At 44.3% G+C, this 26873-nt stretch overlaps 1 protein-coding gene across 1 annotated transcript in view; it reads right to left on the bottom strand.

Moving 5' to 3' along the window:
- BCAR3 (BCAR3, NSP family adaptor protein) overlaps positions 1-26873 on the bottom strand; it is a 110381-nt gene that overhangs the window by 78492 nt on the left and 5016 nt on the right. The window contains exon 2 of the mRNA XM_003784146.3: positions 23579-23909. Within this exon, the coding sequence (XP_003784194.1) occupies positions 23579-23898 (320 nt within the window). The 5' untranslated portion in view covers positions 23899-23909. The remainder of the gene's footprint in view (positions 1-23578; positions 23910-26873) is intronic.

Raw genomic sequence — 26873 nt, 5'->3', positions numbered from 1 at the left:
CTAGCTGCAGGCTGAAATATGTTTACCAAAAAACAAATGTGCAATCAATAGACAGCATACCAAAAGCTCAGGCCCCCAAAGCAAAAAGAAATAAATGGGACTACATCAAACTAAAACACTTCTGCACAGCAAAGGAAATGATCAACAAAAAGGTACGGTAGCCTACAGAGCCCATGTATCTGATAAGGGGTTAATAACTAAAATGTGTAAAGAACTTATACAACTCAATAGCAGAAAAACACAATCCAATCAAAAATGGGCAAAAGAAGTGAATAGACGCTTCTTCAAAGAAGACCCCCAAATAGCCAACAGGTATATGAAAAGGTGCTCAACATCATTATCCCGAAGGAAATGCAAATGAAAACCACTGAGATATTAACTCACACCTGTTAGGATGGCTATGATCAAAAAATAAAAAGATAACAAATGTTTGTGAGGGTACGGAGGAAAGGGACCCTGGGATACTGCTAGTGGGAATGTATATTGGCATAGCCAGTAGGGAAAACAGTTACGAGGTTTGTAAGGATGTTAAAAATAGGATTTCCTTATGACCCAAAGGCAAAGAAATCATCATCTCGGAAAGATAATCTGTACTCTTCTGTTCACTGCATATTATTCACAATAGCCAAGAGGCAAAAATAAGTAAGGTAGGGGGCAGGGGAATGAGGGAGTGGGGAGGGGGAGGAGGGGGTTGGGGTTTGGGGAGGGTCTCGGTGTATGGCACACCTCTTAGAGACAGGACACAATTATAAGAAGGACTTTATCTAACAAAAGCAATCAGTGTATCCTAATTCTTTGTACCCTCAATGAAGGCCAAACAATTAAAAAAAAATTCAGTTCCTCAGTTGCACTAAGCCCACCGCAAGTTTCAATAGACACACGTGGCTAGCGGCATTACACGATTCAATTATAGACCATTTCCAACACTGCAAAATGTTCTACTGGATGTTTCAGAGAAAACTTTTTTTTTTTTTTTTTTTTTAGACAGAGCCTCAAGCTGTCCCCCTGGGTAGAGTGCTGTGGCATCACAGCTCACAGCAACCTCCAACTCCTGGGCTCAAGCGAGTCTCCTGCCTCCGCCTCCCAAGTAGCTGGGACCACAGGCACCCAACCACAACACCCAACTATTTTTTGGTTGCAGCCGTCATTGTTATTTGGCGGGCGCAGGCTGGATTCAAACCCGCCACCTTAGGTGTATGTAGCTGGGGCCTTAGCCACTTGAGCCACAGGTGCCGAGCCAGAGAAAACACTTCTAAGTATCACTTTGCTTCCTCAAAGACTCTCCCTTTGCTATTTGTGGTTACGATCAGTGACAAAAGAACTGCAGATTTGAGGTGCTCTCACACACAGGCTAGCCCTAAACATTTAAACGGTCTCAGAGGCCAGTGCTATGACAAAGTTTCTATATATTATTTTCTTCAAATATATCTTTTCCTTTTCACTTGAAACTCAGAAATAGTTGGATGCTAGTGGACTATTTCTATGTGTGCCAAGTAGCACAGGTCACTCAAACATTGCACTGGATGAATGATTCAAATCCGGTAAAATCACACAAAAAGCCAACATAACAGTAATGCTTTTGAGGTTAGGGTTTTACTTCTACTTTAGTGGGAAGCATAGTGGGGTGGAGGAAGGAGGTGTTATGTGTACCATTTAAATGGTCTGAACTTGGCCTCTCTTCGAAACCTACCCTTGGTAAATGGAAGTTACACATTAAAGAATGAAAAGGGATGGTCTTTCAATGAGGCTTGACTGAAGTAGAGAACTCAAAAGGAGACTCTTTCAAAACTAAGGTATTACATGGAAGAGATGAATATCATAAGAAAAAGAAGGAAGGAAATAAACAATTTCCCATGAATTGACCGAGGAGGTCTAAAGTTTGTTTTCCGAGCTCTCTCTCTCTCTTATAATCATCCCATAAACCAAGGGCTTACTTAGATTTCTGTCCTATTTGTGATTAAAACTCCCTAGTTCATAATAGTACTTCTGGTGTCCTGACAGCAGAGCTGAAGACCAGCTATTTGGAAACCCCATGTTACCCAAGGACCCTCGTTCTCCTTTCTTCCCTGAGGTCAGCCCTTGTCTCAGCACAGGAAAAATGCTGTCCCTGCTCTCTCTGTCCAAGCTCCCCCAGGAATCCCTCCCTGAGGGACCCTCAGAGTGCAAGGAACACCACCCCTGATCCCAAGGAACCAGGCAGAAAAAATTAAACAGCAGAAGAAAAATCTAATAATTGGGGTAAGAAGATTGAGAACAGAAACAGCCAACCACTGGAGGCAGAGGGCCCGGGGCAGAGGGAGCACAGACTGCTGGGCACCTCCTGGCTTCCTTCTCCTCTGCCAGGAGAAGTGTGTTACGGTGGAAGGTCAAACAGGCACGGGAGGAGCTCACCAAGGCTGCGCAGGCGGCCCTCTCAGGTGCCTGCACCACTGGGTGGAGGAGCAGGGGTGTGGAGAGGGTACAGGCCATCTGCCCCGGGTGACCCCGTCTCTGTATGGGGACACTGCTAACTGCACAGTGCCTGGCCTGGCCAGCATGTTATCCCACCTGTTCCACAGGGCAGCTGGAGGTTTAGTCTGAGAACTCACTCTGAGAGTGCACAGCAAGTTTCCTTTTTTTTTTTTTTTAAAGACAGAGTCTCACTCTTTTGCCCTGGGTAGAGTGTGGTCATGTCATAGCTCACAGCAACCTCAAACTCCTGAGTTTCAGCAATCCTGTTGCCTCAGCCTCCTGAATAGCTGGGACTACAGGCGCCTACCACCATGCCCAGCTAGTTTTTCTTAGTACAGACAGGGGTCTCGCTCTTGCTCAGGCTGGTCTTGAACCCCTGAGCTCAGGCGATCTACTGTCCTCAGCCTTCCAGAGTGCGAGGATTATAGGTGTGAGCCACTGCACCCATCCAGAGACAGGGAGAGGGGACATGCTTGCTTTCAAAAGGTGAAAGTAAGTAAGTAAAAATAAATAGTATGCGACTGCAAAACAAAACAGTGAAAAGAAAAGGATTTTACAACTAAGTCTGGTGAAAACAGCAGATCCTAGGCAAATTATTTTTAAAAAGTGACATGCTGAACATCTAAACAAGGAGATTTACAACCGCTAATCTGACTATGCTTCCTCTTGTGATGAATGAATAGACTAGTTGGTCTAAGGATTGCTAAAATTAAACTGCATCTGGATTATCAGCTAAGTCATGATGTTGTTATGACCCCAACTTACAGGACCCCAAGTCACTGAGTGTTCAGTAAAGTAGACTAGTTTTGAACTGAACAACGAGCGCCCTGCCTCAAACCCCCACCAAAAATAAACAACAAATCACTGATTGCCTAGAAAGTCCTTATGCATAGACAGAAGTGCTCTATCCAAACTCCCTTTCTATTCACACTACTATGATTCCTTAAATGAGAACCTTGATGTGCAGTGACCAAATTCACATGACAGGCACTCTACCTGAGGAACTGTGGGCGCAGGCTATGAAACCACATTACCTGGGTTCAAGCACTGCCTCTCCTTATTACTGTGTGAACATGGGCACAGCCCACCATGTGAATACTATCCCTCTGTGGCTCAGTTTTGTCTTCTGTAAAATGGGAATAATACTATTTGTATCATAGGGTAGTTGTGGAGACAGAATCAAGGTGAAACTAATTTACTAAAATATTTAAAACAGTGCCTGGCACATAGCAAGTAATATAAGGGCACATACTGTTTTAAGTGTGTGCCATGCATCAAACAATATCAATTAGGTCTTTTCCAATGCCCTCCCAAATAATTTAGGTAATAGGAAAAATCTAACCAGATGAAATGGAACAGAGATAAAATTTGAACTTCCAGTTCAAAATTAAACTTCACAATTAAAATTGGTCAACTAAATTAGCAGAGACAAATGTGGGAAAGATGTGAAATTTAGTTGACCAAGCTGAATAGTGAAGCAGCACGGTTATCAAAGGTGCTGATGGGCTGGGCATGGTGGCTCACACCTATCATCCATCCTACTGCTCTGGGAGGCCAAAGCAGGAAGTCAGAACATCGGGCTCAAACCCCAGATGGTAACCTGCATGTTAATCCTACTCTTGCTTGAGGTCAAGAGTTTGAGACCAGCCTGAGCAAGAGTGAGACCCTGGCTATTCTAAAAGAAGAAAAATTGGCCAGGATGGTGGGATATGCCTGCTGTCCCTGCTACTTAGGAGACTGATGTAGAATAAACACTTGGGCCCAGGAGTTGTGAGGTTCCACTAAGCTGTGATGATGCCACCACACTGTACCCAAGGTAATAGAGTAAGACTCTGTCTCAAAAAAAGATGCTACTGGGATCCTAGGCTACACTGGCAGAAGATTAAAAACCAGAACAAGGACAGGAACGGTAGCTCATACCTGTAATCCCGGCACTCTGAGAGGCCAAGGCAGGAGGATCACTTGAGGCCAGGAGTTTGAGACGTGGGAAACATAGTGAGACCCTGTCTCTACTAAAAATAGAAAAATTATCTGGGTGTGTGGCAGTGCCTATAGTCCCAGCTACTCAGGAGGCTGAAGCAAGAGGATCGCTTGAGTCCAGGAGTTTGACTCCGTGGTGAACTATGATGACACAACTACACTCCAGCCTGGGGCAACACAGAGAGACCACGTCTCAAAACAAAAGCAAAAACAGAACAAAGACAAAATCACCAGAATGAAAGGAGGTAGGTAATTGTCAGAGCTCATGGGGAACGTTCATTTACACTCTGAAAGGGAATCAATACAACAATGGCTCTCCAGGACAGGTTCTGAAAAGCAGCAACCACGAGAGAGAGAGATTGAAACTGCAAGAAAGAGAACATGTAGGCTGGGGAAGAGCAGCTTGTCATCTAACAGCTTAGGGTTTCCCTGTGGAAGAAGGAGCACATACATACTCTGCTTAGCTGGGGCAGGAGGGGACCTACAGGGAAGATTTTAGTCCCACTTAGGGAAGTGCTTTCCAACAACTATCACCTTTTAAAATGGGATGAACACCTTCACAAGGTCAGTTAGTCATCTGTCAGCTAGGAAAAAGCCAGGGTGCGAGGGCAGAGACGGTTTTTTTTTGTTTGTTTTTTTGAGTCTGAGTCTCACTTTGTCACCCTTGGTAGAGTGCCGTGACGTCATAGCAACACCCAGCTATTTTTAGAGACAGGGTCTCGCTCTTGCTTAGGCTGGTCTGGGAAGGTGGTGGTACTATCTCCAATTTGCAGATGACAAAGCAGGGGACACCAGCTAGGGAGATGAGGAACTGGGGTTTGAGCCAGATGTTCTGACGAACTGCATTATGCCATATGTCCACAAATTATCAGGTTCTCGGGAACATTAGTTGATGGAGTCAGTCAGACGTACAGTTGACCAATCAGCACGGAGGCTACACAAAGGCACAGATAAGCTGCCAGGTAACCGTCTCCCACTCTGGCCTTAACCCTACTCCCCTCCTCATCCCTTTTTATAAAAAGAGAAGCCAAGACGGGGCTCAAGGGCTCACACCTGTAACTCCAGCACTCTGGGAGGACAAGGCAGGTGGATTGCTTAAGCTCAAGAATTCAAAAACAGACTGAGCATGAGTGAGACCCTGTCCCTATTAAAAATAGAAAAAAACTAGCTGGACACAGCGCCAGCCAACTATAGTCTCAACTACTCAGGAGGCTGAGGCAAGAGGATCACTTGAGCCCAAGAGTTTGAGGTTGCTGTGAGCTAGGATGCCATGGCACTCTAGCCACTGTGACAGAGGTAGACTCTGTTTCAACAACAACAACAACAACAACAACAAAAACTCCAAACCAAACAAAAAGAAGCCACGAGAAACCATACCATGTTTAGGAAACCACAGTAAATCTCCCGGGCCCATGGCAACACTGATCCCACTAGTCCTGTGGAAGACATCAACACTGAGTCAGTCCCCGTGATAACCTGCTAACAGGGACCAACCAAAGGCACTCTCTGTAAATAACACTAAAAATATATTCAGGGAAACCACTTGGAGAATCTTCTGCAGAGATATTTGATACTTCTTGCAGACTCATTCTGCTTTTCTTCATCTAAAAGGCCTGAGAACCAAGAAAAGAATAAAACTGAAGTCCCTGCTTGGCCCTGCCCCCAAATGAACTCTGCAAGGCCTGCTAAAGGAGCCTTGCTCCTTCTGTTATGAGAGCAAAGGAGAAACGCCTATGTGCAGATTCAGTGCTCCAAGGGGTCCCTAACATATCCTCATATTTTTCTCTTCCCCTTTGTTAAAGAGATAAGGGAAGGAACATAAGGAGAGTATCATAACATCAAGTTCATGTGTCACAAATCCCAAAGCTTTCAAATCAATACCTTGAACTAAATTAAAATGATCTAAATGCAGAAGTGCCCATGTCACCTCCTTTCTCAGACAGCCACCTGAATGATCCCAGGTAACCAGAAAGAAGACATATAAACTCTCTTCTTGGAGAGCTAGAAAACCATTAGCAGTTGGCCCTATCGCCCTGGCCTCTTATGTGAAATAGAATATCCAATTATTTATACAAGACTGTCCAGCAAACAGTCCTTGAATCACAGATTTATATTCTCCAAGAGAGATCACTAGAAAACAAACAGAAGAACTTGGCAATATAAATGAAAAGATTTTTTTAAAAAGAATAATTTTGTCTGGCTTATGCCAAATATGAACCCTTATCCTTGCAAACCCATGGTGTGCGTGTCTCTGTTTACAAGGAGGGTCTGGCAGACAACAGCCCCTCCTGGCAGGCACGCTGACCCACTGCAAATGGTCCACTGCAGAGGCAGCAGGGTGAAACGGGGCTCTCTTGTTATTCTGCTTTTAAGTTTATTAAGTTTAAATAATGTTACTATGTCTGTTCTGGTTATATTATTCTTTCCAGTGTCTCACTTTTTAATGTTCAAAATTTAGGAACGATGACTCACAGAAATAATATGTTTACTATTGTAGTTTGTTTCTCATCAGTAACCAACTGATAATTTCCTCCCTCTTAACAGGACAGTTGATCCAAAAGTGTTTGGTATTGTGAGTTAGGAAGTTCTCTTTTTAAGCAAAATCTCACTAATACAGACCTTCCTTTTTGAGGATTTAATTTTCTGAGTTTTGCTTGAGAATTTAATTTTCCTGTGAATTCACCAATGTATTTGAAAATACAAGTTCAGACAATTAAGTTCACAAACTCATCCTAGAAAAAGTGCTACATAACCTCATTGCAGAATATCACTATAGTGGCCATTTGGTGACCAGAGAGATAGTTACCTAGGATATCCCCAAGAAGTATTTTTCTTTCTTTGTTAAAACTTATTATTTTTTTAAAATTTCAGATTAATATGAGGGTACAAATGTTTGGGTTACATTCTTTCTAATTCCAAGGTAAAGTTCAAGTTGTAGTTGAGCCCTTCACCCAGGGGGTGCTGAACACCCTTGCATTGTACACAGTAGGTGAGATCCCACCAATCGTCCTCCCTTCCCCTTCCCTTTGCTAGACTATATTTGTGTTTTTTCTTTCCTGTGTGTAGTTGTTTATATATTGGTTTCATATTAGTATTGAGTACATTGGATACTTTTTTTTCCATTCTTGAGATACTTTACTAAGAAGAATGTGTTTCAGTTTCCATCCAGGTAAACACAAAATATGTAAAGTCTCCATCTTTTCCCATGGCTGAAGGGTCCTCCATGGTTTACCAGTTGGTTAATCCATTCATGGGCTGATGGGTACTTGCGCTGATTCCATGTCTTGTCAATTGTGAATTGAGCTGCAATAAATATTCTGGTGCAAATGTCCTTGTGGTAAAATGATTTTTGTTCTTCTGAGTAGATGCTTAGTAATGGGATTGAGGGAACAAATGGAAGGTCAACTTTCTTTGAGAATTTTCCATACTTCTTTCCATAGAGGTCGCATTAGTTTGTAGTATTTTTTTCTATGATGAGGTCATGAACTTAATCGTCCAACCTCATATATTTAAATGTCATTTAGTTTTCAGAATATCTGGTCTATCATAGTAAGCAAATGAAAATCCTACAGTAAAAACTTCTAATTTTCTGAGTCTTTCAGAAAAGAAATTTTATAGGCATAATACAAGATTGGTTCTTTGTGGTATGTATATATATACAGGTTTTCAGAATACAGGATATAGTTTAAGTGGTATTTTGAAGAAAATATAGGGCTAATGCTCATTTTTAGAAAAGACTGAAATTAAGAGTTCAGTTTAAGTTGAAATGTAATAAACAAAGAAAACAGAACAACAAAAATTAAATAAAAATAGTAATACAGTAGTCCCAGCTACTTGGGAGGCTGAGGCAAGAGAATTGCTTAAGCCCAGGAGTTGGAGGTTGCTGTAAGTTGTGACACCATAGGACTCTACCAAGGGCAATAAAGTGAGACTCTGTCTCTACAAAATAATAATAATAACAATAATACAGTGGGGGAGAAACATAGGAAGCTTCATAAAATAAACCTCTAACAGATATAATCTGGGGGGTGGGGGAGAGAAAAGGCACAAAACAATATTGAAAGAAAAAAGGGGCATAATCATAGCTATGAAAGCATAGTGACAGAAGACTTTATGCCAATAAATTTGAAAACTTAGGGGAAAAGGAACAAATTTCTACAAAAACAACTCCAAAACAGACACAGAAACGAAATCACAAAGCTCCTCTAACCATTAAAAAAATTGAATTAGTAGTGGTTCCATATTTTCCCACAATGAAAACATTAGACCCTAGGTGGTTTTATAATTTAGCAATGTTCTACCAAACTTGGGGATTTTTACTTGAAAATTACATAACATAAACGCTCCCAAAGACCTGAAAAAGAAGACACGGTAACGTTCATACCCAAAGCAGACAAGGCAGCAGAAGAGAAGTGTAGGCTAATCTCACACATGAAAACATGTGTGGTTACATAGAACACAAAAGGGATCAATGCAGCCTGTAAGGAGTCAGGCAAGGTTCCTGGATATGAAAGCACCATACAAAAATCTTACATTTAAAACTTAAGGCCAGAACTGGAAGGCTTATGAGGTCAGACGGTGAAGTTCATGAACTCATCCGTAAAAAAGGGCTACATACCTCATTGCTGAATATCGCTAAGTGATATTCAGCAATGAGACATGTAGCACAATTGTCTGACCTCATACACAGTTGAGATGGAGTTCTTGCTTTGTGGGTGTTTATTCATCATAAATTAACTCATTCCCAGAATACTTACCTGAAATGTTATACAACAAGACTTAAGACAAGTGTGGCCAGTAGGCTGAACTTCTCTGTTTATCTGAAGTAACGGGCCCCAGCAGAGATAAACACTGCAGCCTTAAAGTCTACGTGTCCATCATTTTTTTTTTTTTTTTGGTAAAGTGCTGTAGCGTCATAGCTCACAGTAACCTCAAACTCTTGGGCTCAAGTAATTCTCTTGCCTCGGCCTCCCAAGTAGCTGGGACTATAGGTGCCTGCCACAACGCCCAGCTATTTTTAGAGGCAGGGTCTTGCTCTTGCTCAGGCTGGTCTGGAACTTGTGAGCTCAAGGCAATCTACCTGCCTCAGCCTCCCAGAGTACTAGGATTACAGGTGTGAGCCACCACGCCCAGCCTAGTCTATCTTTTTTTTTTTGCAGTTTTTGGCTGGGGCTAGGTTTGAACCAGTCACCTCCAGCATATGGGGCCAGCGCCCTACCCTTTTGAGCCACAAGCGCCACCCTAGTCTATCATTTGTAACCAACCCATGCATCAAGATATGTCACACAGGGCGGCGCCTGTGGCTCAAAAGGGTAGAGCACCAGCCTCATATGCCAGAGATGAAGGGTTCAAACCCAGACCTGGCCAAAAAAAAAAGAAGACAAGTCACACAATCAGAAAAGGTGAACCCAACCACCGGAGAAAGCCTGCCCTCTATAGGCAACCTGGTGGCTTCACCCCTTGTTCACCCAGCATGAAACTCCAACTCAAAAATCTTAGCTAGGAGAAGTGGGAATGGAGGGATAGTGGAAAGGAAGAGAAAGCAACAGGTTTTAAATCTAAATCTACTAAGATTTTGCATCCAATGGATAATATTCCTTCTACTATGATAGAATTATGCATATTGTATATAATAATTACATAAAATATATAATTATAATAATGTTCTATTAGATAAGATTAATGAATGGGACAGTCTAGGATTCTAATTTTTCTTTTCTTTTTTTTTTTTTTTTTAAATTAATGCCAAAAGCCTTAGACCCAAGTAACCTTGGAGAGGAGTGCCTTCATTTTCTTTCTTTCTTTCTTTCTTTTTTTTTGAGATAAAAGTCTCATTTTGTCGCCCTGGGTAGAGTTCTGTGGCATCACAGCTCACAGCAACCTCCAACTCTCAGGCTTAAGTGATTCTCTTGCCTCAGCCTCCCAAGTGGCTGGGACTACAGACCCCTGCCACAACACCCACCTATTTTTTGGTTGTCGTTGTTTGGCAGACCTAGGTTGGGCTCAAACCCCCTAGCTCTAGTATATGTGGCTGGCATCCTAGCTCCTGAGCTACAGGCGCCAAGCCAATTTTATATTTTCTTAGATGATAATCATATTTCTAAAGTCTTGCCCAACTCACCAGCCTCATCTCCTCACCTTTGTCATTCAACAAATCTAAACTATTTGGAATTTTCTGACTCAACAGGCCAGGAGCTTTCATCTTCTTCCCATTCACTCCCACCTTCTCTGACCGTACTTTCTCGCCACCACTCCCCCCACATACACAACGCACAGAATTATTCCTTCCCTATGAATTACACAACTATGTGTATTCCTGCCTATCTCCCTTGTTGAACTATGAGCTCACGGAGGACAGGGACCATATTTTACTCACCTTTGTATCTCTGGAGCACACAGTTGCTCAATCAATGTTGGTTTGAATGAATGAACGTATGTGTATCTGTCTGTCCATCTTCCAGTGTGCTGAAGACCTAGACTCCAACCCTGCCTTCCCACCACACTCCATGGGTTCACCAAGGGAGAAAAAACATCAGAAGGAGAGAGGGAACAAGAGACCAATGTTGTTCTTGGACTGATGGGCCTCCTCATTAAGAAGATAATTTAACCACAGGCTGCAGTTCAGTAACTGTGATGGCCTCAGACAGAACTCCCTCAGCAGTGGCATGTCACTGCTGCCAGGGCAGTGCCTGGCTCCCCAGCCCCACTGAGACCAGATGTTTTCAAAGTGACACTGAGAGGGTGGCTGCTCCTGCTGAAAATGAATTTCTCTGGATGTGTCTGCAATGCCAGGGAGGAAGTTAATCTGGGAGATAACCAGGAGGACAGAGTGAGTTTACCACGGGGCCTTGTCCATCTGACTACTGGGAAAATGAGCAGAAATAGATGCTTAACACTGGATTGGCATGGTGACTGGAGAGATGACATCTTTGGGGAAATATCAGCTAGCGTGTGCTTAGAATAACAGGTTCCTTATTGATATTGGGAATCACATTAAAGTCCCAATAGAGAGTCATTTTCTTGCAGTGGAAAGAATAATATTGCAGGTATAGCTTTTCCTAATTTAAAAAGGTATGTAGCTTTAAACAGAGAACTACCACATTTCTAGATGTACACTTAAATATTTCTGGGCCGGGCCACCCTGGCTCATGCCTGTAATCCTACCACTCTGGAAGGCCAAGGAGGGTGGACTGCTTGAGCTCAAAAGTTTGAGACCAGGCTGAGTAAAAGTGAGACCCAATCTCAAAAACTAAGGCATTATAGAGGGCGCCTGTAGTCCCAGCCTTGAGGCAAGAGGATCACTTAAGCCCAAGAATTTGAGGTTGCTGTGAGCTATGATACCACAGTACTCCAGCCAGGGCAACAGAGTGAGACTCTGTCTCAAAAAAATAGAAAATCAGTCTTGGCGCCTGTAGCTTAGTGGCTGACAGCCACATACATCGTTGCTAGTTGACTCAAACCTAGCCTGGGACTGCCAAACAACAATGACAACTACAACAAAAAAATACCTGGGCATTGTGGTGGGCGCCTATAGTCCCAGCTACTTGGGAGGCTAAAGAAAGAAAATCACTTAAGCCCAAGAATTTGAGGTTGCTATGAGCTGTGATGCCACGGCACTCTACCAAGAATGACATAATGTGACTCTATCTCAAAAAAAAAAAAAAAAAGAATTAAATAAAATACCAAAAATAACCAAAAAACACATGACATGAGAAGTTCCTTTCCACTAATACAGAAGAACTTTAGGGACAGTCTTTAATGATGAAACCAACAGATCAGCTTCAGAACAGGAGGCGTCTATACAGAAGCTCACGGCTCTGTAGTGGAAGAACTAACTCATCTTCCATTTCTGACGTCCAGAGTTCAAAACAATTCACCAGGTACATGGGGCAGCCATGTGTGACCACTTCCCTTGGTCTGAATATTAAACTTCAGGTGATACTTCTAAAGTCAGATTAGCTTCTTTGAAAGCCAGAGCATACTGCTGATTTATTCTGAGGCTGCATCCTGGAATGTGTTTCATGTGTGGCTAAAACAAGCCTCATCCTTTCACTACCCGTGTTATGTTTTTGGACACCGGTATACGTCTCTGTCTCTCCCTATGAAGTTTTATCCATTAGACTTGGTTTATCGTTTCAGAACACCAAGATCTCTTAAGGGACCTCACTTCTACCATTCTGACATATTAGTTATCTCTCCAAGATTTAGGTCATCCACATATGTGATCTGTATACCAACATTATCGTCAAAGGACTTTTTTTAATTGCCCAAAATGGGGCTAAGGACACAGACTCCAGCATGCTTCCTGTACTATCATCTAGCCTGGATCTCTCTCACCAGCAAAGTGTCAATGACTGACATTTGTACACATGCCTTCTCAACATTCCTCTGCACTTCCAACCCAGGAGCCCCAGGAGCCCCAGGAGGGAAAGTTAATCTGGCATGACCTGATTTTACCAGAACCCTGCTAGCTACTAATGGTGACTGCTTTCTTTTACTAAGTCTTCAAAAGTCACTATCCTAACAATCTTTTGTAGAATATTTTCTGAGATCAATGTCAAGCTTATCGTTTTATAAATTAACTTCATCTCCCTATCTCCTTTTTAAAAAATGAAAATATTTATCTCCCTGCATTTTGCCTATAGCTCCCATAATCCCAATATTCCTCCAGTGTTACAGTGCTGAGTGGTGACCTCAGCCTCACGCTCCCTCCGTCTCCCTGGACTTCGGAGCTTCACCACATCCAGCAGCAGCAAAGCCTTTTCTCATGGCCTCATCTCCTCCACACCAGCAATCCTTCCTTCACGCTCGTCCTGCCCTCCCCGGCCAGAGAACAGAAGCTCAGCAGTTTGGTTTCTCTCTTACACCCCCTTCTTTGGTCTTACTGTTCCAAACATAACTTCTCAAAGCCCTTTTTGTTGCCCTTAGCATTTTTCACAATCCTCTGCTCCCTCTGTACTCTGTTTCATTTACAGCCCAGAGCTGCCTTCCTTGGTTGCATGGCCTGACTTTTCCTGGGTCTGGGTCCAAGGTCACAGAGGAGGCAGGCTATGAGGGAAGGGTCATCTAGAAAGTACCATCTGCAATCACCAAGTCAAGGAGAAAAAGTAATGTGAGACCTGTTAAGAAGTTAACGTCATGGGTCAAGAAAAGCACAACCGCTTATCAAACTAGTGGAGAGATACGAAGGGCTCCACTGTGAATGGGGAGTCAGGCCAGTGGCAAAGAAGTCCAGAGAACAGGTACTGCCAAGGTCAGGTGGCTCTCCCAGGGCTCTGAACAGAGACCTGGGCTCTCTGTCTTCAACTCTCCAGCACCTGGCACAAAGCCTGGCACACGGTAGATACTCAGTGTACCTGTGAATGAACACATCAAAGTGGCCCTGGCCCACCACGCCACGTTGGAGGAATCATTTAAATGGGACTCAGACTGGAGGCAGTATCTCCCACACATCCTTAAACACAGGCGCTACCTGGATGGTCACAGTTAGTGACAGTGTTCTTTTCAGTTGTCCTGAACTGCGTTTCTCTTCTGGAGCCCGAGGCCACTGAATCATGTTTATCATTGCCCTCAACTTTGGGAAGCTTTCTTCTTACAGTCCAGAGTATGCCGCAGATGAGGACGCGTTTCCCACTCTGGCTGTGAGAGATTCCGAGGCCTGGTGACTTCTGAAACACCTGCTTCTTTCACTTCAACAGCCATGTCCTGCTTCTATGAGTCAGTGTCTGTCTCATCTGAAAACACAGCCATGCCTGATTAACGTGTGTGTGACCTGTACTGAAAGAATGGCAAATCCAACCGCATTTTCAGGCAGTTTCCCTCATCAAATTAAAACAGCATCACCTGCATATCCTGTGTAGGACACTCCAGTGAGTCTATGTAGAATCTAAGACTTGTATAAGTAGTAGTCATTAATAAAAACTCGACCCAGTCAGTCATGGGTTAACTGGTGCTTAGCAGAATCCTAGTGACAACATGAAGCTAAAAGCCACTGTTGAAATCTCAACTTGGCAGCAGTCATTCAAATTGAATAGGGTAAGAACAAGAAAAACCGTATCAAGGCCAGTATGTCTCTTGGCAGGCACAGAGGGTCTGGCACCAGTGAATCATCAGGCTTCAGGCTGTCAAAGCCCAAACACAGCACTTTTGATAAAAGCAGATGCTTTGTTTGGCTGCTATCTATCTTCCCTTCCTTTACTCCCACCAATCCCATTTCCCCGCCCCCTACCATTCCCTACCCTCTCCTAAAAGAGCGCATTTATACGGGTTTCTTCTCAGCTAATTCAAAGGCAGACTAAAAATGCTATGGTTCTGAGGTAGTAACATCCTTCAGCCACTAAGAGGAAGGCTTTAGCCCACCAGATACAGGAACATACCCTTGACCTACCCTCCAGGGCAGGCTCCTGTGCTCCTGGTGGCTGCCCACCCAAACTGTGGAAAAGCAGCCATCACCCCTCAGGCGAAGACCTGACTCCCAACTTCAATGCCCATGGGCACTGGGGAATGTCTGGGGCACCTTAGGCAAGGAACCATGGGTGTACCTATAATCACTGCTGTTGACACTGACCCCAAGGAGGATGGTTCTGGGAACATGTGTGTTTTAATCAAATAAAAAACATGTTTACTAAAAAAAAAAAATCAAGTAAGGAAAAACTTCCTTTCTTACATCATAAGTTTAAAAGATGAAATCTTTTCCTAGTGAGTATTTTCTCCCATCTTAAAAAAAAAATCTTCCTTTGAACACTAACCGTATCCAGATCCCACCTCACCAAACTCTCAACCTCCTCTGCTGACTCCCTGGCATGGACTATGCTGGGATTCCTCAGGGTAGGGTCTCAGGGTCCCTTCCCTTTTCTCTGTACACAGATCTCTAGAGCTCTCCTTTGGTGACAGCATCCATGCCCATGGCTTTAATTTTATTTCTGGGCAGACTCCTAACTCATAATACCATAGCTCGTAATACCAACTTCCTGGCTGGTTAACAGCTCCACGAAGATGTGCACGCATCTCAAGGTCAGCATGCCCAAAGCAGAAGTCTTGATTCTCAGCAATCTATCTTTACCCTCCAAGAAAAAGCACCCAACAAATGAAGCCTTGCTGACCTCTCGTGCTTCCCCAATCTCAGTAAGTGGCCCTACCCCATACATCCATGCTTGATGGGACCTCTTTCTCACCCCACCACATCCAACCTGCAGTCTACCTGCAGAACAGACTGTGAAACCACCCACTTTATCTCCTCTTCCTCCCCCCTAGGGCAGACCCCACATGCTCCCTGCGGCTTTTACAGCCACCCCCTGCCCACCTTCCTCTCTCCTCCCTTTCAATCAGCTCTTCACAGAGATGAAGCCACCTTCTTAAAACAAAACAGAATCTGATCATGGCATTTCCTTGCTTAAAACCCTTTAAAGGGTTCCCTTTGACCCAGAGAGATAATCTAAACTCCTTACTTGACCTAGGCCAGTGCTATCCAGCAGAAACACAACGTGAGCCACACTGGTGATTTTAAATTTTCTAGTAGCAAATTAAAAAAACAGTGAAGTTGATTTTAATATATTTTATTGCCAGGTATGGTGGCTCATGCCCCAAATCCTAGCACTTTGGGAGGCTGAGGAGGGTGGATTGCTGGACCTTAGGAGTTCAAGACTAGCCTGAGCAAGTATGAGACCCCATCTCTACTAAAAGTAGAAAAACTAGCAGGATGTCAGTGGCAGATGCCTACTGGCAGCTACTAGGGAGGCTGAGGCAAGAGGATCACTTGAGCCCAAGAGTTTGAGGTTGCTGTGAGCTGTGATACCACAGCACTCTCTACCGAGGGTGACAATGAGACTCTGTCTCAAAAAGTATATATATATATTTTAATTTAACCTACTATTTTAAAGACATTCTCATTTCAACACATAGTAACAAAAAATTAATGAAATATTTTATATGATTTTTATACTGAATCTTCAAATGTCTCCTCCCCCAAAGAGGCCTTCCCTCCCTCTAAGAGTCTAACTCAGGCTCCCGCTGACACGATCATCCTCAGACCTCCTCACATCGTAGTAACGTACTTACTGATGCGTTTGTCTGAATGCCCCCAAACTAGGAGGTCTCTAAGGACAGAAACCACTCATCTACTTCAGTCTCCACTGGTACCTAGCACAATGCCTACAATAAAACAAGCTAATAAATACGCCTTAAATAATAAATAGCAAAGACACTGATATTAAGTACAAGAATAACCAAGCAAGGCTCAGGGCCAAGTCACTGACGCAGCAGGCTCTGTTCTGTGTATTAGCACAACAGTGTGCTGATATTCAGTGCACCGTGGCTGTTACACCTGTAACCTGAGCACTGGCCAAGACACACTGTGGCAGGGCAGACCCAGAGAGAGGGACCCCAGCCAGGCTCCATCAACACGTGGGAAAGAAGCTGCCTCCACTGAATGTGATCTCAGGTTACCCAGGAGGATTAGGAGATTCCCAGCTCCAGCCTTCCAGGAGGAAGGAGGGAAGGAAGGAAGGAAATCAATTAATCGGAGCCCCTCCTCCAGGCCAGGTTCCGTGCCAGGTGCCCTCCCATGTGATCACATTTGATCTCCAGAGCCACTCTTTGAGGACCTGGAGACTCAGAAAAGTTAAATAACTCAGCCAAGGTCACAAAGCGGCCAGGTGTGGCTGCTGGAACCAGCATCATGGTCACTAGCTGCTTTCAGAGATGGCCACATCAACATCCCAGCAAAGGCTTAAGTGGCCTTTGGTGTCAGGTATCCCATCAGAGTTGAGCAAGAAAAGAATAAACTGCTGGTGACCAGTGGAAGCTAAGAGCGGGCACGTGACCTGCTCAGTGCAGGCTCCCAGGAGGGAGTACCAGACTCACGTGTGAAAGTCAGAGCTCGGACAGTCAGTGGCGCCTTCAGATTCAGTGACCAGTTAACCTACAGAGCACTCCTCAGAGGGGTTACTTCACCTCCATTTTATAGTTCATAACTTGCCCTAGTTCACACACCTAATAAGTAGAAAAATGGGGATATGAACTAAGACCTCTGGATCACCTTTCTTACGTTTCTTCCTGTCTTCACAGCAGGAGTAATTTTTACTTTTAGCTAGTGTCTTTGCAAGTGAATCTGGAACTACAGACTATCCAGGCTGCATAAAGGCTGGGGCAACTATGGATGGTTTGTCAGACCTCCATAATGTGTAAAAGACAGCACAGTCCTTCAAACAAGACCATGTATGCCTGTCTTTGGGGCCTCTAAGAAGAGAGAGGTTGAAATTCTGCATCCAGTCTGGCAGCTAGTCTCTTGACGACAGTCTGGGTGGTGATATCCTTACAAAGCTGCAAGCAGCATGGTGGCTGTCACCTGAGGGCCCATCTGCCCCGAGGCTCCAGCTGGTCTAGCCACCTAGTCCAGGCCCCCTAAAGACAGTCTCCTTCCAATCAACAATACATGCACTTCTACAATACAATCAACATACAAGTGACTTCTCAGGCCTGCCATAAGACTTCTCCACCTCGCATATCTGGCCGGGCTGGGATGGCTCCCAAATCCACATGTGATAAGGACACGAGTAGTAATTTGTAACTGCACAGTACCTTCTGTTTACAATGTTCTTTAACATAGATGGAGGGATGTGAAAAACTCAAGATTAAAAACCCCACCTTTCCCAAACAGCATGTGGGAGGCCTGAAAAAACAAGATTTAAAGCAGGTCTGCCCTAGCGTTTGGGGAGTGGGGGGGGGGGTTGTGGGGAAGAGAGGCAAGAGGAGATGGTGAACAGCTCCACTCAACAAGGACTGCATTGTGTCATTCTCTGATCATTTTCTTGGTTGCAGTTTGCATTTGGTTAAAAAAAAACCTTCCCCAAAGGAACAGCTGAGAATGCACAAATCCCAGCGTTTAGGTTCAGATCATCCTTGTCAGTACAGGATTTGGGACTACCCTCAGACAGCTGGTAGACCTGCAGGCGTTTCCCATTCTCTGGGTTCCTTCAACCCAGAACAGCAGGGGATGCAGAGACTGAGCTCACCTCTGACCCAGCTGCTCGGGGTCTCAGCAGGGGCCACTGGACCCGGACAGGCACACTTCCTCAGAATTCACTAAGCCCTCCACAACAGCTGCATTCAGACACCAAGGGGGGCATTTCAAAATGTTAGTAAAACTCAACTTGAAATTTAAAAATAAAAATTCAACCCATGGGACATTACTTTGTAAAGACATTCTTGAACTGGGGCTGTTAAAAAGTCATTGTCCACTCTACTAATTAAATGCATATACCTTCTATTAAAATGTATTTAGTAGATTTTCCATTCCTTTGTGCATGAAAAGCTTCCAATCTGTAGACAGCAGCCAGGTCTGTGTGTTACTAAATTGCAGACGTTTGCATGTAGACCTTCACACTCTACCCTGCAGGTCTGTCTGATTAACTCTGAGCTAAGGGCTGGTTTATTTGCATGTCTAGGACCTAGGCTCAGTCTAGGGAACATCTCGCTTTGTTAAAGCAGTAGTTCTAGAACTTGGTGCTTCTGAAGAGGAACAACTGAAACAAGTTTTCAGATGAGTGCACAGGTGCAGCCCAGAGTTAGGTCTTTGAGTCAGTGTTTTGAAAAGAAGTCTGCAAGGATTCTGGGCCTTCTACCTTTGCTTTACCTTTGAAACTCTGACACGCAAATGACAGGTTACTCACTGCCTGGGAAAGTACACACGATTTCAACTCGGGATAATTCTGCAGACTTTCTGGCCACTGTCAGTTAAAACATTTGTGGCGAGTCAGCTCCACTCATGCAAACTAATGAAATGCCACATTGTCCCACCACATGTTCCTGCAGCACAAGCGGCAGAAGGAATTAGGCGCTTGCAGCTGTTCCCGGGAATGCCTGCCTCCACATACTCATGGGCACGCAAAAGACCCGACCGGTCTCCAAGCGCTGACCCCGAAGCCACCCTGGCAATGCAGACACCACTACAACAGGAACCAGTCCCCTTTTGGCTCAGGGAAGGTCTCAGATTCAAATACAAACTCATCCTTGAAGATAAATGAATCAAAGGGTCATCAACAGAATGCTAATGTCAGAAGGAAATCCTGTCTGCAGGCCACTTGGAGAAGCCCAGTCCACTGGCAGAACAAAGGCTCCTTCTGTGACATCATGCAGCAGGTTTAAGAGCTGCCCAGCTCTGGCCACATTTCAAAACCACAAGTACATCCAAGGGCAGCCAAGACAATAACAAAGCCAAGAGATACGGTCTCCAACCTTTCCTCCAAGGCCTTCCTTCTGCCTGGCTCTTGGCAGCCAAGGTTCTATTCTCCCCAAAGACAGTATCTGGGGCACTGGGGAGATAGGGAACCCACCCTGTGCAAGAAGACAGATCAGAGGATGCCTACAGCTGGTGCCAACATTCTTGGGAGGCTGTGGAGCACAGTTCCTGGGGAAGGCCCTATACTAATCTTCGGGCTCTAAGCCTTGCTCAGTCTTCCCCTAGAGTATGAGCTTGGGTGCCTCAACATCTCTGAACCCATCTTCTCAGTTGTAGACGATGATACCGTTCGTGATGAAATGTGCTTGTCTCTCACACAGGGTTACCATAAACATATCCTTTAAGATATTTTAAAACCTTAACATGTACATTAATAATCAGGAATATATGACACATGTGGATGTGACAACTTAAGAATGCAAATTTTTAGGTCAAAAGGAAGACTTCCTCTCCTGCCACCTGGGGCATCCCACAGAGTAGATGCTCAAGTAATAGTCAATTATAATAAAAGTGACTTTTTAATGATTAATAACCTAAACGTATTTGTTGGTTAAAGAGCAAACTTTCAACACATCAGAATATTTCACAAGACAGGGAGGTGCTTGTTGGTAGGTCGGGTACCCGAGAAGAGAGGCTCTGGGCTCTCCAAGGCAACACCACTACTGGCACCCCAACACCCCACCTGAGGAGGTGCCAGGTTTTCAGACCTGACTTCTGGGAAGTCATCATTAACTGAAATTAACCCTTGAATTCACTGTGAAAAGAAAAAAGAGTGAGTGAGCTGCAGTGGGTGGTCGGTATTTCTTAGCTCCTATAAACTGCTGAAAAAGTGAGGAGACCTACCCTTTCTCCCTGACTGTATTTCTGTTATGCACCTAAGGCAAAACTTCCCTCTCTAGAGCCTTGGTTTCTCATTTGGGACATTTGTCCCTTGCTTTCCATATATAAAAATTTTGTTTACATCATGGTTGGTTCCATAAGGGAACTGAGGCAGCTCATAATCTTACTAGGAAAACTTAAATGGAAAAAGAAAAGGTGGGTCATGCCTGTAATCCACCTGGAATTTGCCTGTAATCCTGGGAGGGTGGATCACCTGAGCTCAGGAGTTCAAGACCAGTCTGAGCAAGAGTGAGACCCCAGCTCTACTAAAATTAGAAAAACTAGCCACGCATTGTGACAGGCATCTGTAGTCTCTCTCAGTTACTCAGGCTCAGGAGGAGAAAGGATCTCTTGAGCCCAGGAGTTGGTGGTTGCTGTGAGCTCTGATGCCATGACACTCTAGCCTGGGTGACAGAGTGAGACTCTGTCTCAAAAAAAATAAAAAGGAAAATAAAAGAATACGAGGTACTTTGAACTCCTCAAACTGAGAACACCTCAAGAGATTTTTTTAAAAAGTGTTAGGAAAATGAATATATTAATAGTAACAGTGGGGGCAAGGTGGGGGCCCTTTGACACAAGCCATGTGACTTCTCACTCAGCACAATTTTTGAAGACTATGCATTCGTAACTTCCTGTATTCATCCTTAACAATTAAGATATCTTAAGTTGAGAAAGAAAGATGTGCATTTGGATTACTGTAGGTCTGAATCATCGGCAAATGTTAAGTCCCCCACCACCTGGACTTCAAACTCAGGACCTGTGCCCACTCTCCGATAAGATCTTTCACAGAGATCTGACCTCTTGTCCAATTCAGTTTTCAAATCTAATAGCTTTGAACTCCTGGCAGGTTGACAGCTTGGACTTTGGGTGTTTATCAAGAACTTCCTCAAGATAAGAAAGGGTGACTTCATCACCACCACCTTCCCCTCAGCCCCTTCTGTGGAGTTTCCCCTTGTAGGAGCTGGCATCCAGCCAGGGCCTTAGAACTTCAAAGACTGAGTCTGTGATTGGCCTGTGTCCGGTACGTGCTAGATACCTAACTCAATGCAGAGTTAAGTTAATAAATACAAAGTGGTCCCTAGTAAGCCAGGTGACAGTTGGTTCTGACACCACATGGTACAGCCTGGCATTTATGACAGGTCACACTTCTCTGTCTTTGCTGGTCACTTTCTGCATCCTTGCCCAGTAAGTGCCAATGATGTGATGTTGACAATCTTGTGCATGGGTATGCACCTAGCTCTCGGAGCTGGGACATCCTTCACCTAGACTTTGAAGAGCAGGTCTAGGGCCTTCTAAACTCCAAGATATTCTAGGGAACCTTCTAATCTGATGTCCTAAACAATGTAGGGCCCCCTAACACTTCCTAAAGAGAATATATGGGCCTCTAGTTATTTTCATCTTGTACCACTGCAATGATGAAACTAAAACTAATTCCGAACTCTCATTTGCCCAGCTGTCCACCAACATCTACACCATTTCCCTCTCAATTTGCTACCTGCCAGCCACAGGCCATACCAGCTAACTTCCTTTTGGTTTTCCAAGCATGTCACACTTGTTCCCACCTCCAGTATTTTCCAATTTCCCTTTGTCTGAATTAGTCTAGAAGCCCCATGGCTGCCTTCTCTCAATATTCAAGTCTTAGCTTAAATATCATCTCCTCATCACCTGTTCACCTGACCAAAAGCACCACCACCAATACATCTCCAGCATATCAACCTATTTCCTCTGTAGTGTTGACAAGAACCTGCGATTGTGTTATTTACTTGTATTTATTTTCCATGTTCCTCAGTAGATTATAAACTCTGAGAAGACGCTGCTTAGATGCTCCATTGCTGCCCAGTTAGCAGCGTATTTCTACCATTCTGTAAAAGGGCAATGGCAGGTTACGGCAATAATTTGGCTATTAGGATGTCTTCAGTGCTGCACCAGCCCTACAGTTAAGATAATCAGAAGGATTGGACAAAATTTTCCTGCTGAAGCCCTAGGGCTTATAAAATCAATGTACTGTAATGAACATAGGGGATCAATATATAGATATTAAACAAACTAATGAGCTAGGCTCAAAGTGGCTTTCTTTGCTACTGGGTTAGACAAAAAGACAACAGAAGAAACTGCCCCATTCTTTACCTGATAGCATCAAAAGCTGCTGATCTTCCCCAACTAGAGAAGGAGTGCACAGTTTCCAGACCAGCTCTAACAAGCAGAAACCACTCATAGCCAAGCTCCTCACTGACCCAGAGAAAAAGCATTTACAACCATAAGGCTCATTCGCCTAGATCCCTGGCAAGGACAGAAAAAAATCAATTTCAATTCTTCTTCCAAAGTATTCTGAAGCTGATCTGATGGGGAACACACACAAAATTTTATTTATTTAATTTAGTTTTGACAATTAAACATAGGGAGCTGCAAGTCCTAATTTGTAGATATCCTGACATCTCTACAGAGTTGGATGGGTGGAGTTCAGAATATAAGATGATTAAAAACAAAATATTTGTGCTTTTTTTTTTTTTTTTTGGCCATGGCTGGGTTTGAACCTGTCACCTCCAGCATATGGGGCCGGAGCCCTACTCCTTTGAGCCACAGGCACTGCCCATATTGGTGCTTTCTTTTATGAGACTTAATGTAATAGGCAGATGGATTTTAAAGTACCCTCAAATACTGGACAATATTAAGAAACAGTTAATTTTTGAGGTGTTATAACGTTTTATAGTTTGGTTATGTATACATAGGTATATATTTAAAATAAGAGTCCTTATCTTTGGGAGACACATACCCAAATATTTACAGATAAAACAAGATCTAAGATTTGCTTCAAAATAACACCAGAGGAGAGGAAGTAGGTGGGAGTGCAGACAAAACAGGACCGGCCATGAGTTGGCAACTCCTAAAGCTGGGCTGGGCCATGGGTCCATGGGAGTTAATTAAACTCTCCGCTCAACTTTGTATATGTTTGACATTTTTCTAAAACAGAAGCTTGTTAAAAAGCCTTCCAAGGCAAATCATTTTCACCTGTAAAATTACAGGCCTTACCTGAAGGTGAAGGTCTCGCCTTTCCAGTCTTGCAGCGGGTTCTCTTGGCCGATGTCCTGGGTCAGGGGCGAGCTCTGCCGCGGGGATTTGGAGTGGGGGAGGGTGCCCACGTGACTGAAGTGATCAGAGGCCCTAATGGGAGGAGGGCCTTTTTTCTTCCGTGGAAGGGTGCCGTGAATAGACACTTCTTGATAGGCGTCTGTGCGATGATGCTCAGAGAGAGGCGTCTTGCTGCTCAGAAGGTCCATGGACGAGGCCAGGGGGAACTGGTGATTTCCCGGCATGCTTCTGGGGAGGCTTGCAAATTTCCCTGCAGCCATGATGCTCAACTCTAAGGGGGAGAGGAAAGTGAAGGTATAAATCTTAAGGTCCTACTTACAAAAGGAAGAGGAAATATGCCATACAACAAACAAAAATATTCACAGAGCATTACAAGACAACTTTTTTCTTTTTTGAGACAAGCGTCTCACTGTGTGGCCCTGGGTAAAGTGCCATGGTGTCATAGCTCACAGCAACCTCAAACTCTCACGCTCAAACCATCCTCTTGCCTCAGCATCCGGAGTAGCTGGGACTATAGGCGCCCACCACAACGCCCACTAGTTTTTCTATTTTTAGTAGATGGTCTCCAACTCCTGAGTTCAGGCAATCCACCCGCCTCAACCTCCCAGAGCACTAAGATTATAGGCCAAGCCACCACACCGGCTTTCATCTTCCTCCTTCTATGATCCTACAGACAGAGGAATTCTCCTGGGTTGGCAGCAAAACCGGCAAACATCTCTCAGAGTTGTTAGCACATAAGCCATTTCATGATTTCAGATGACAGCCCGACAGGAAAACACAACTAATAAAATAAGATTATTAAGGGAGGATTCATGGTTTGGGGAATTCATGCTAGAAAATGCTGTAAATGGTTGGATAATTAACTGGTATATTTCTACCATCCTATCAATGATAAGAACAGATGGAGATGACTGGAATTCTTTAGCTGCAGGTCTTCAGTGCCAGACCAGCTCTCAGTTATGCTACCCAGAGTGATGGGACAGAATTTTTCCTGCAAAGACTTGGTGCTTATAAATAAATCAGTGTACTCTAATTAATGAAGACAGGCCAGGGTCAGAGGTCAGGAGGTTGGGCATCCTTCCATATATCAGAGGGCTCAGCTGCAGAGGAAAGCCACTGGGGCCGGGACACTATGTACATTCTCCCCACAGGGGTCAGGAACCTGCCACCATCAGGGTTAGGCAATACCCCTGGGTACCTGTACAATCAGGAAAGAATAAAAAGGAAAGAGAGAAGAAGGAAAAAAAGAGGTAGGTAGGGGAGAAGGAGCACGGAAAGGGAAAGGAAAATGCCACATGAGGTTGTGTGCGGCAGCATTCCCGACAATTGCTCCCAGCTATGACCACGAGTAGGAAATGCTTACTTTGAGCACAGTGTTCCCAACCCCCCATAGCAAGCTATAGCTGTGACCTAAGCCAAATTGTATAACACATTTTTAAGGCCGACATACAGAGGGAAAATAAAAACAAAACAGAAGCCCAAACAATAATTAGGGCTAGGCCCTGGAGACATAGGCTCCAGAATCTGTCCTTTGCTGGTAACTATATCAGACCCTGGTCTGGACGGCATGGAGGACAGGGAAGCCTTACACGCTGCCCTTCCCCAGGGCTGGTGAGGAGGGCAGCCATCGCTCTGCGGCCTGCTCTGGGGCCCCCATCCCCACTCCTCGCACTCCATGCTTTCCACAGCATTAGTCCAGGAAGGGCTTTCAGTGAAAATCCTCACTTAATAGCACCACTGAAGAGTCAGTTCCATAAAGGAACTGGGGACTTAGGATGTGGCTTGAAGACAATCAAGAAAGTACGCAAGTCTCCGCAAGCTGACAGGGGCGGGACCGGGGCAGGACAGCAGAGCACGCAAAGGAAACTCACTGCGTGTGCAACACAGCACATGTGATCCACTGTTTCACGCACAACAGAGAGGGGCACACACGTGCTGAGGGGGGCTTGGAGACCCTTTATCAAGGCATACGATCTAACCCTGTTCTCAGTTCTTTGCTAAATCTGACAATTCCGGGGCTTGTTTTCATCACATCTGAGTGGGACCACACAGAACGTCTGGCTCCCAGCAGGTGCAGGACAACAGGACTGTGAGTCCTGGGCAGGCCCTTCCTGGTTCTGGCCAGTACCTGGCACGCTGTCAGCACTTGCTCAGTGTTCATCATCATTATTAGAAAAGAAACCAAACTCCCTAACTCCCCACCCTGCCCTGACTACCAGTGACGTAAACTGCCTAGGATTCTTCCACTCTAGTACATACACACACGCATACCACTTGCCAGTTCAAGCTATCTGCACCTTCTTTCTTCATAGACAGGCCCGAATAATTTCAAGAACTCCCATGTGGGGAGGCATATAGAATCTCTTCATATGCAAAGGGCTATGTAGACCATTAAGTCTGTTTCCAAGTTAGTATGATGGGCAAAAGTTATCCTAGCTCCAGAGTTCTGGGCAGTCTATTTCCTCTCTGCTTATCCAAGATCTATCTAGATTTCAAGATTGAGCTATTGTGCCCTTCATCCACTTACCCACACCTCAATTTGTTCTCTGATAACAAAGGATGTTCACACCTCCCCTTCCTACCTTAAATTCAATAAACATTTAAGTGCCTACTTCATATAAGACACTCAGAGAAACAAAGATGCCTAAGTACCAATTCCTGACTCTGAACTCCAAAAGAGAATAAATATAATTCATAAATAGAGACTCTTATGCTAGAAGAAACCACAATTAATTTTGATAAAAGGACTTGAGGATCTCAGAGAGGGTAGCAATGGAGACAAAGCATTTTCAAAGGTTGAAATTTGTAAGGAAAAGAATTCCAAGAGGCTCCTCTAATGGCAGATGGATAAAGGCCTGAGAATGTCCCCACAGGCTCAGGACACTATAAGTCATGTGGTACAGCTCAAGTGGAGACTTCAAGAAGCATGTCCTAGAAGAAGCACAGCTTAGGACAAGACTATGGGGTCTTGAAGGCCCTACCAAGGTATTTGGACTTGACTACTTTATGTGTTATGGAAGATCTAGAATGGAGAGACAGAGTCCAGTCTGTACCCAGGCACATAATACTAGCAATTCTGGAGGGAAGAGAAAGAGTGGGCAGGGAGGTCACTGAGGTTGACAGAGACAACCTATGGAGGAACAATAAGAAACTATGACCTAGGCCAGTGGCTGAGAAGAGGACAGGGTGAGGACATGTCAGAGCTTGAGGGCTCTGGCTGGGAGGAAGGAGTCTA

The sequence above is a fragment of the Otolemur garnettii genome, unplaced genomic scaffold, assembly GCF_000181295.1.
Source record: "Otolemur garnettii isolate 467f Iridium unplaced genomic scaffold, OtoGar3 scaffold00010, whole genome shotgun sequence".
NCBI classification, from domain to species: Eukaryota; Metazoa; Chordata; class Mammalia; order Primates; family Galagidae; genus Otolemur; species Otolemur garnettii.
Note: the sequence above shows the minus strand (reverse complement) of the source record. Positions and strands in the feature narration are given on the sequence as shown.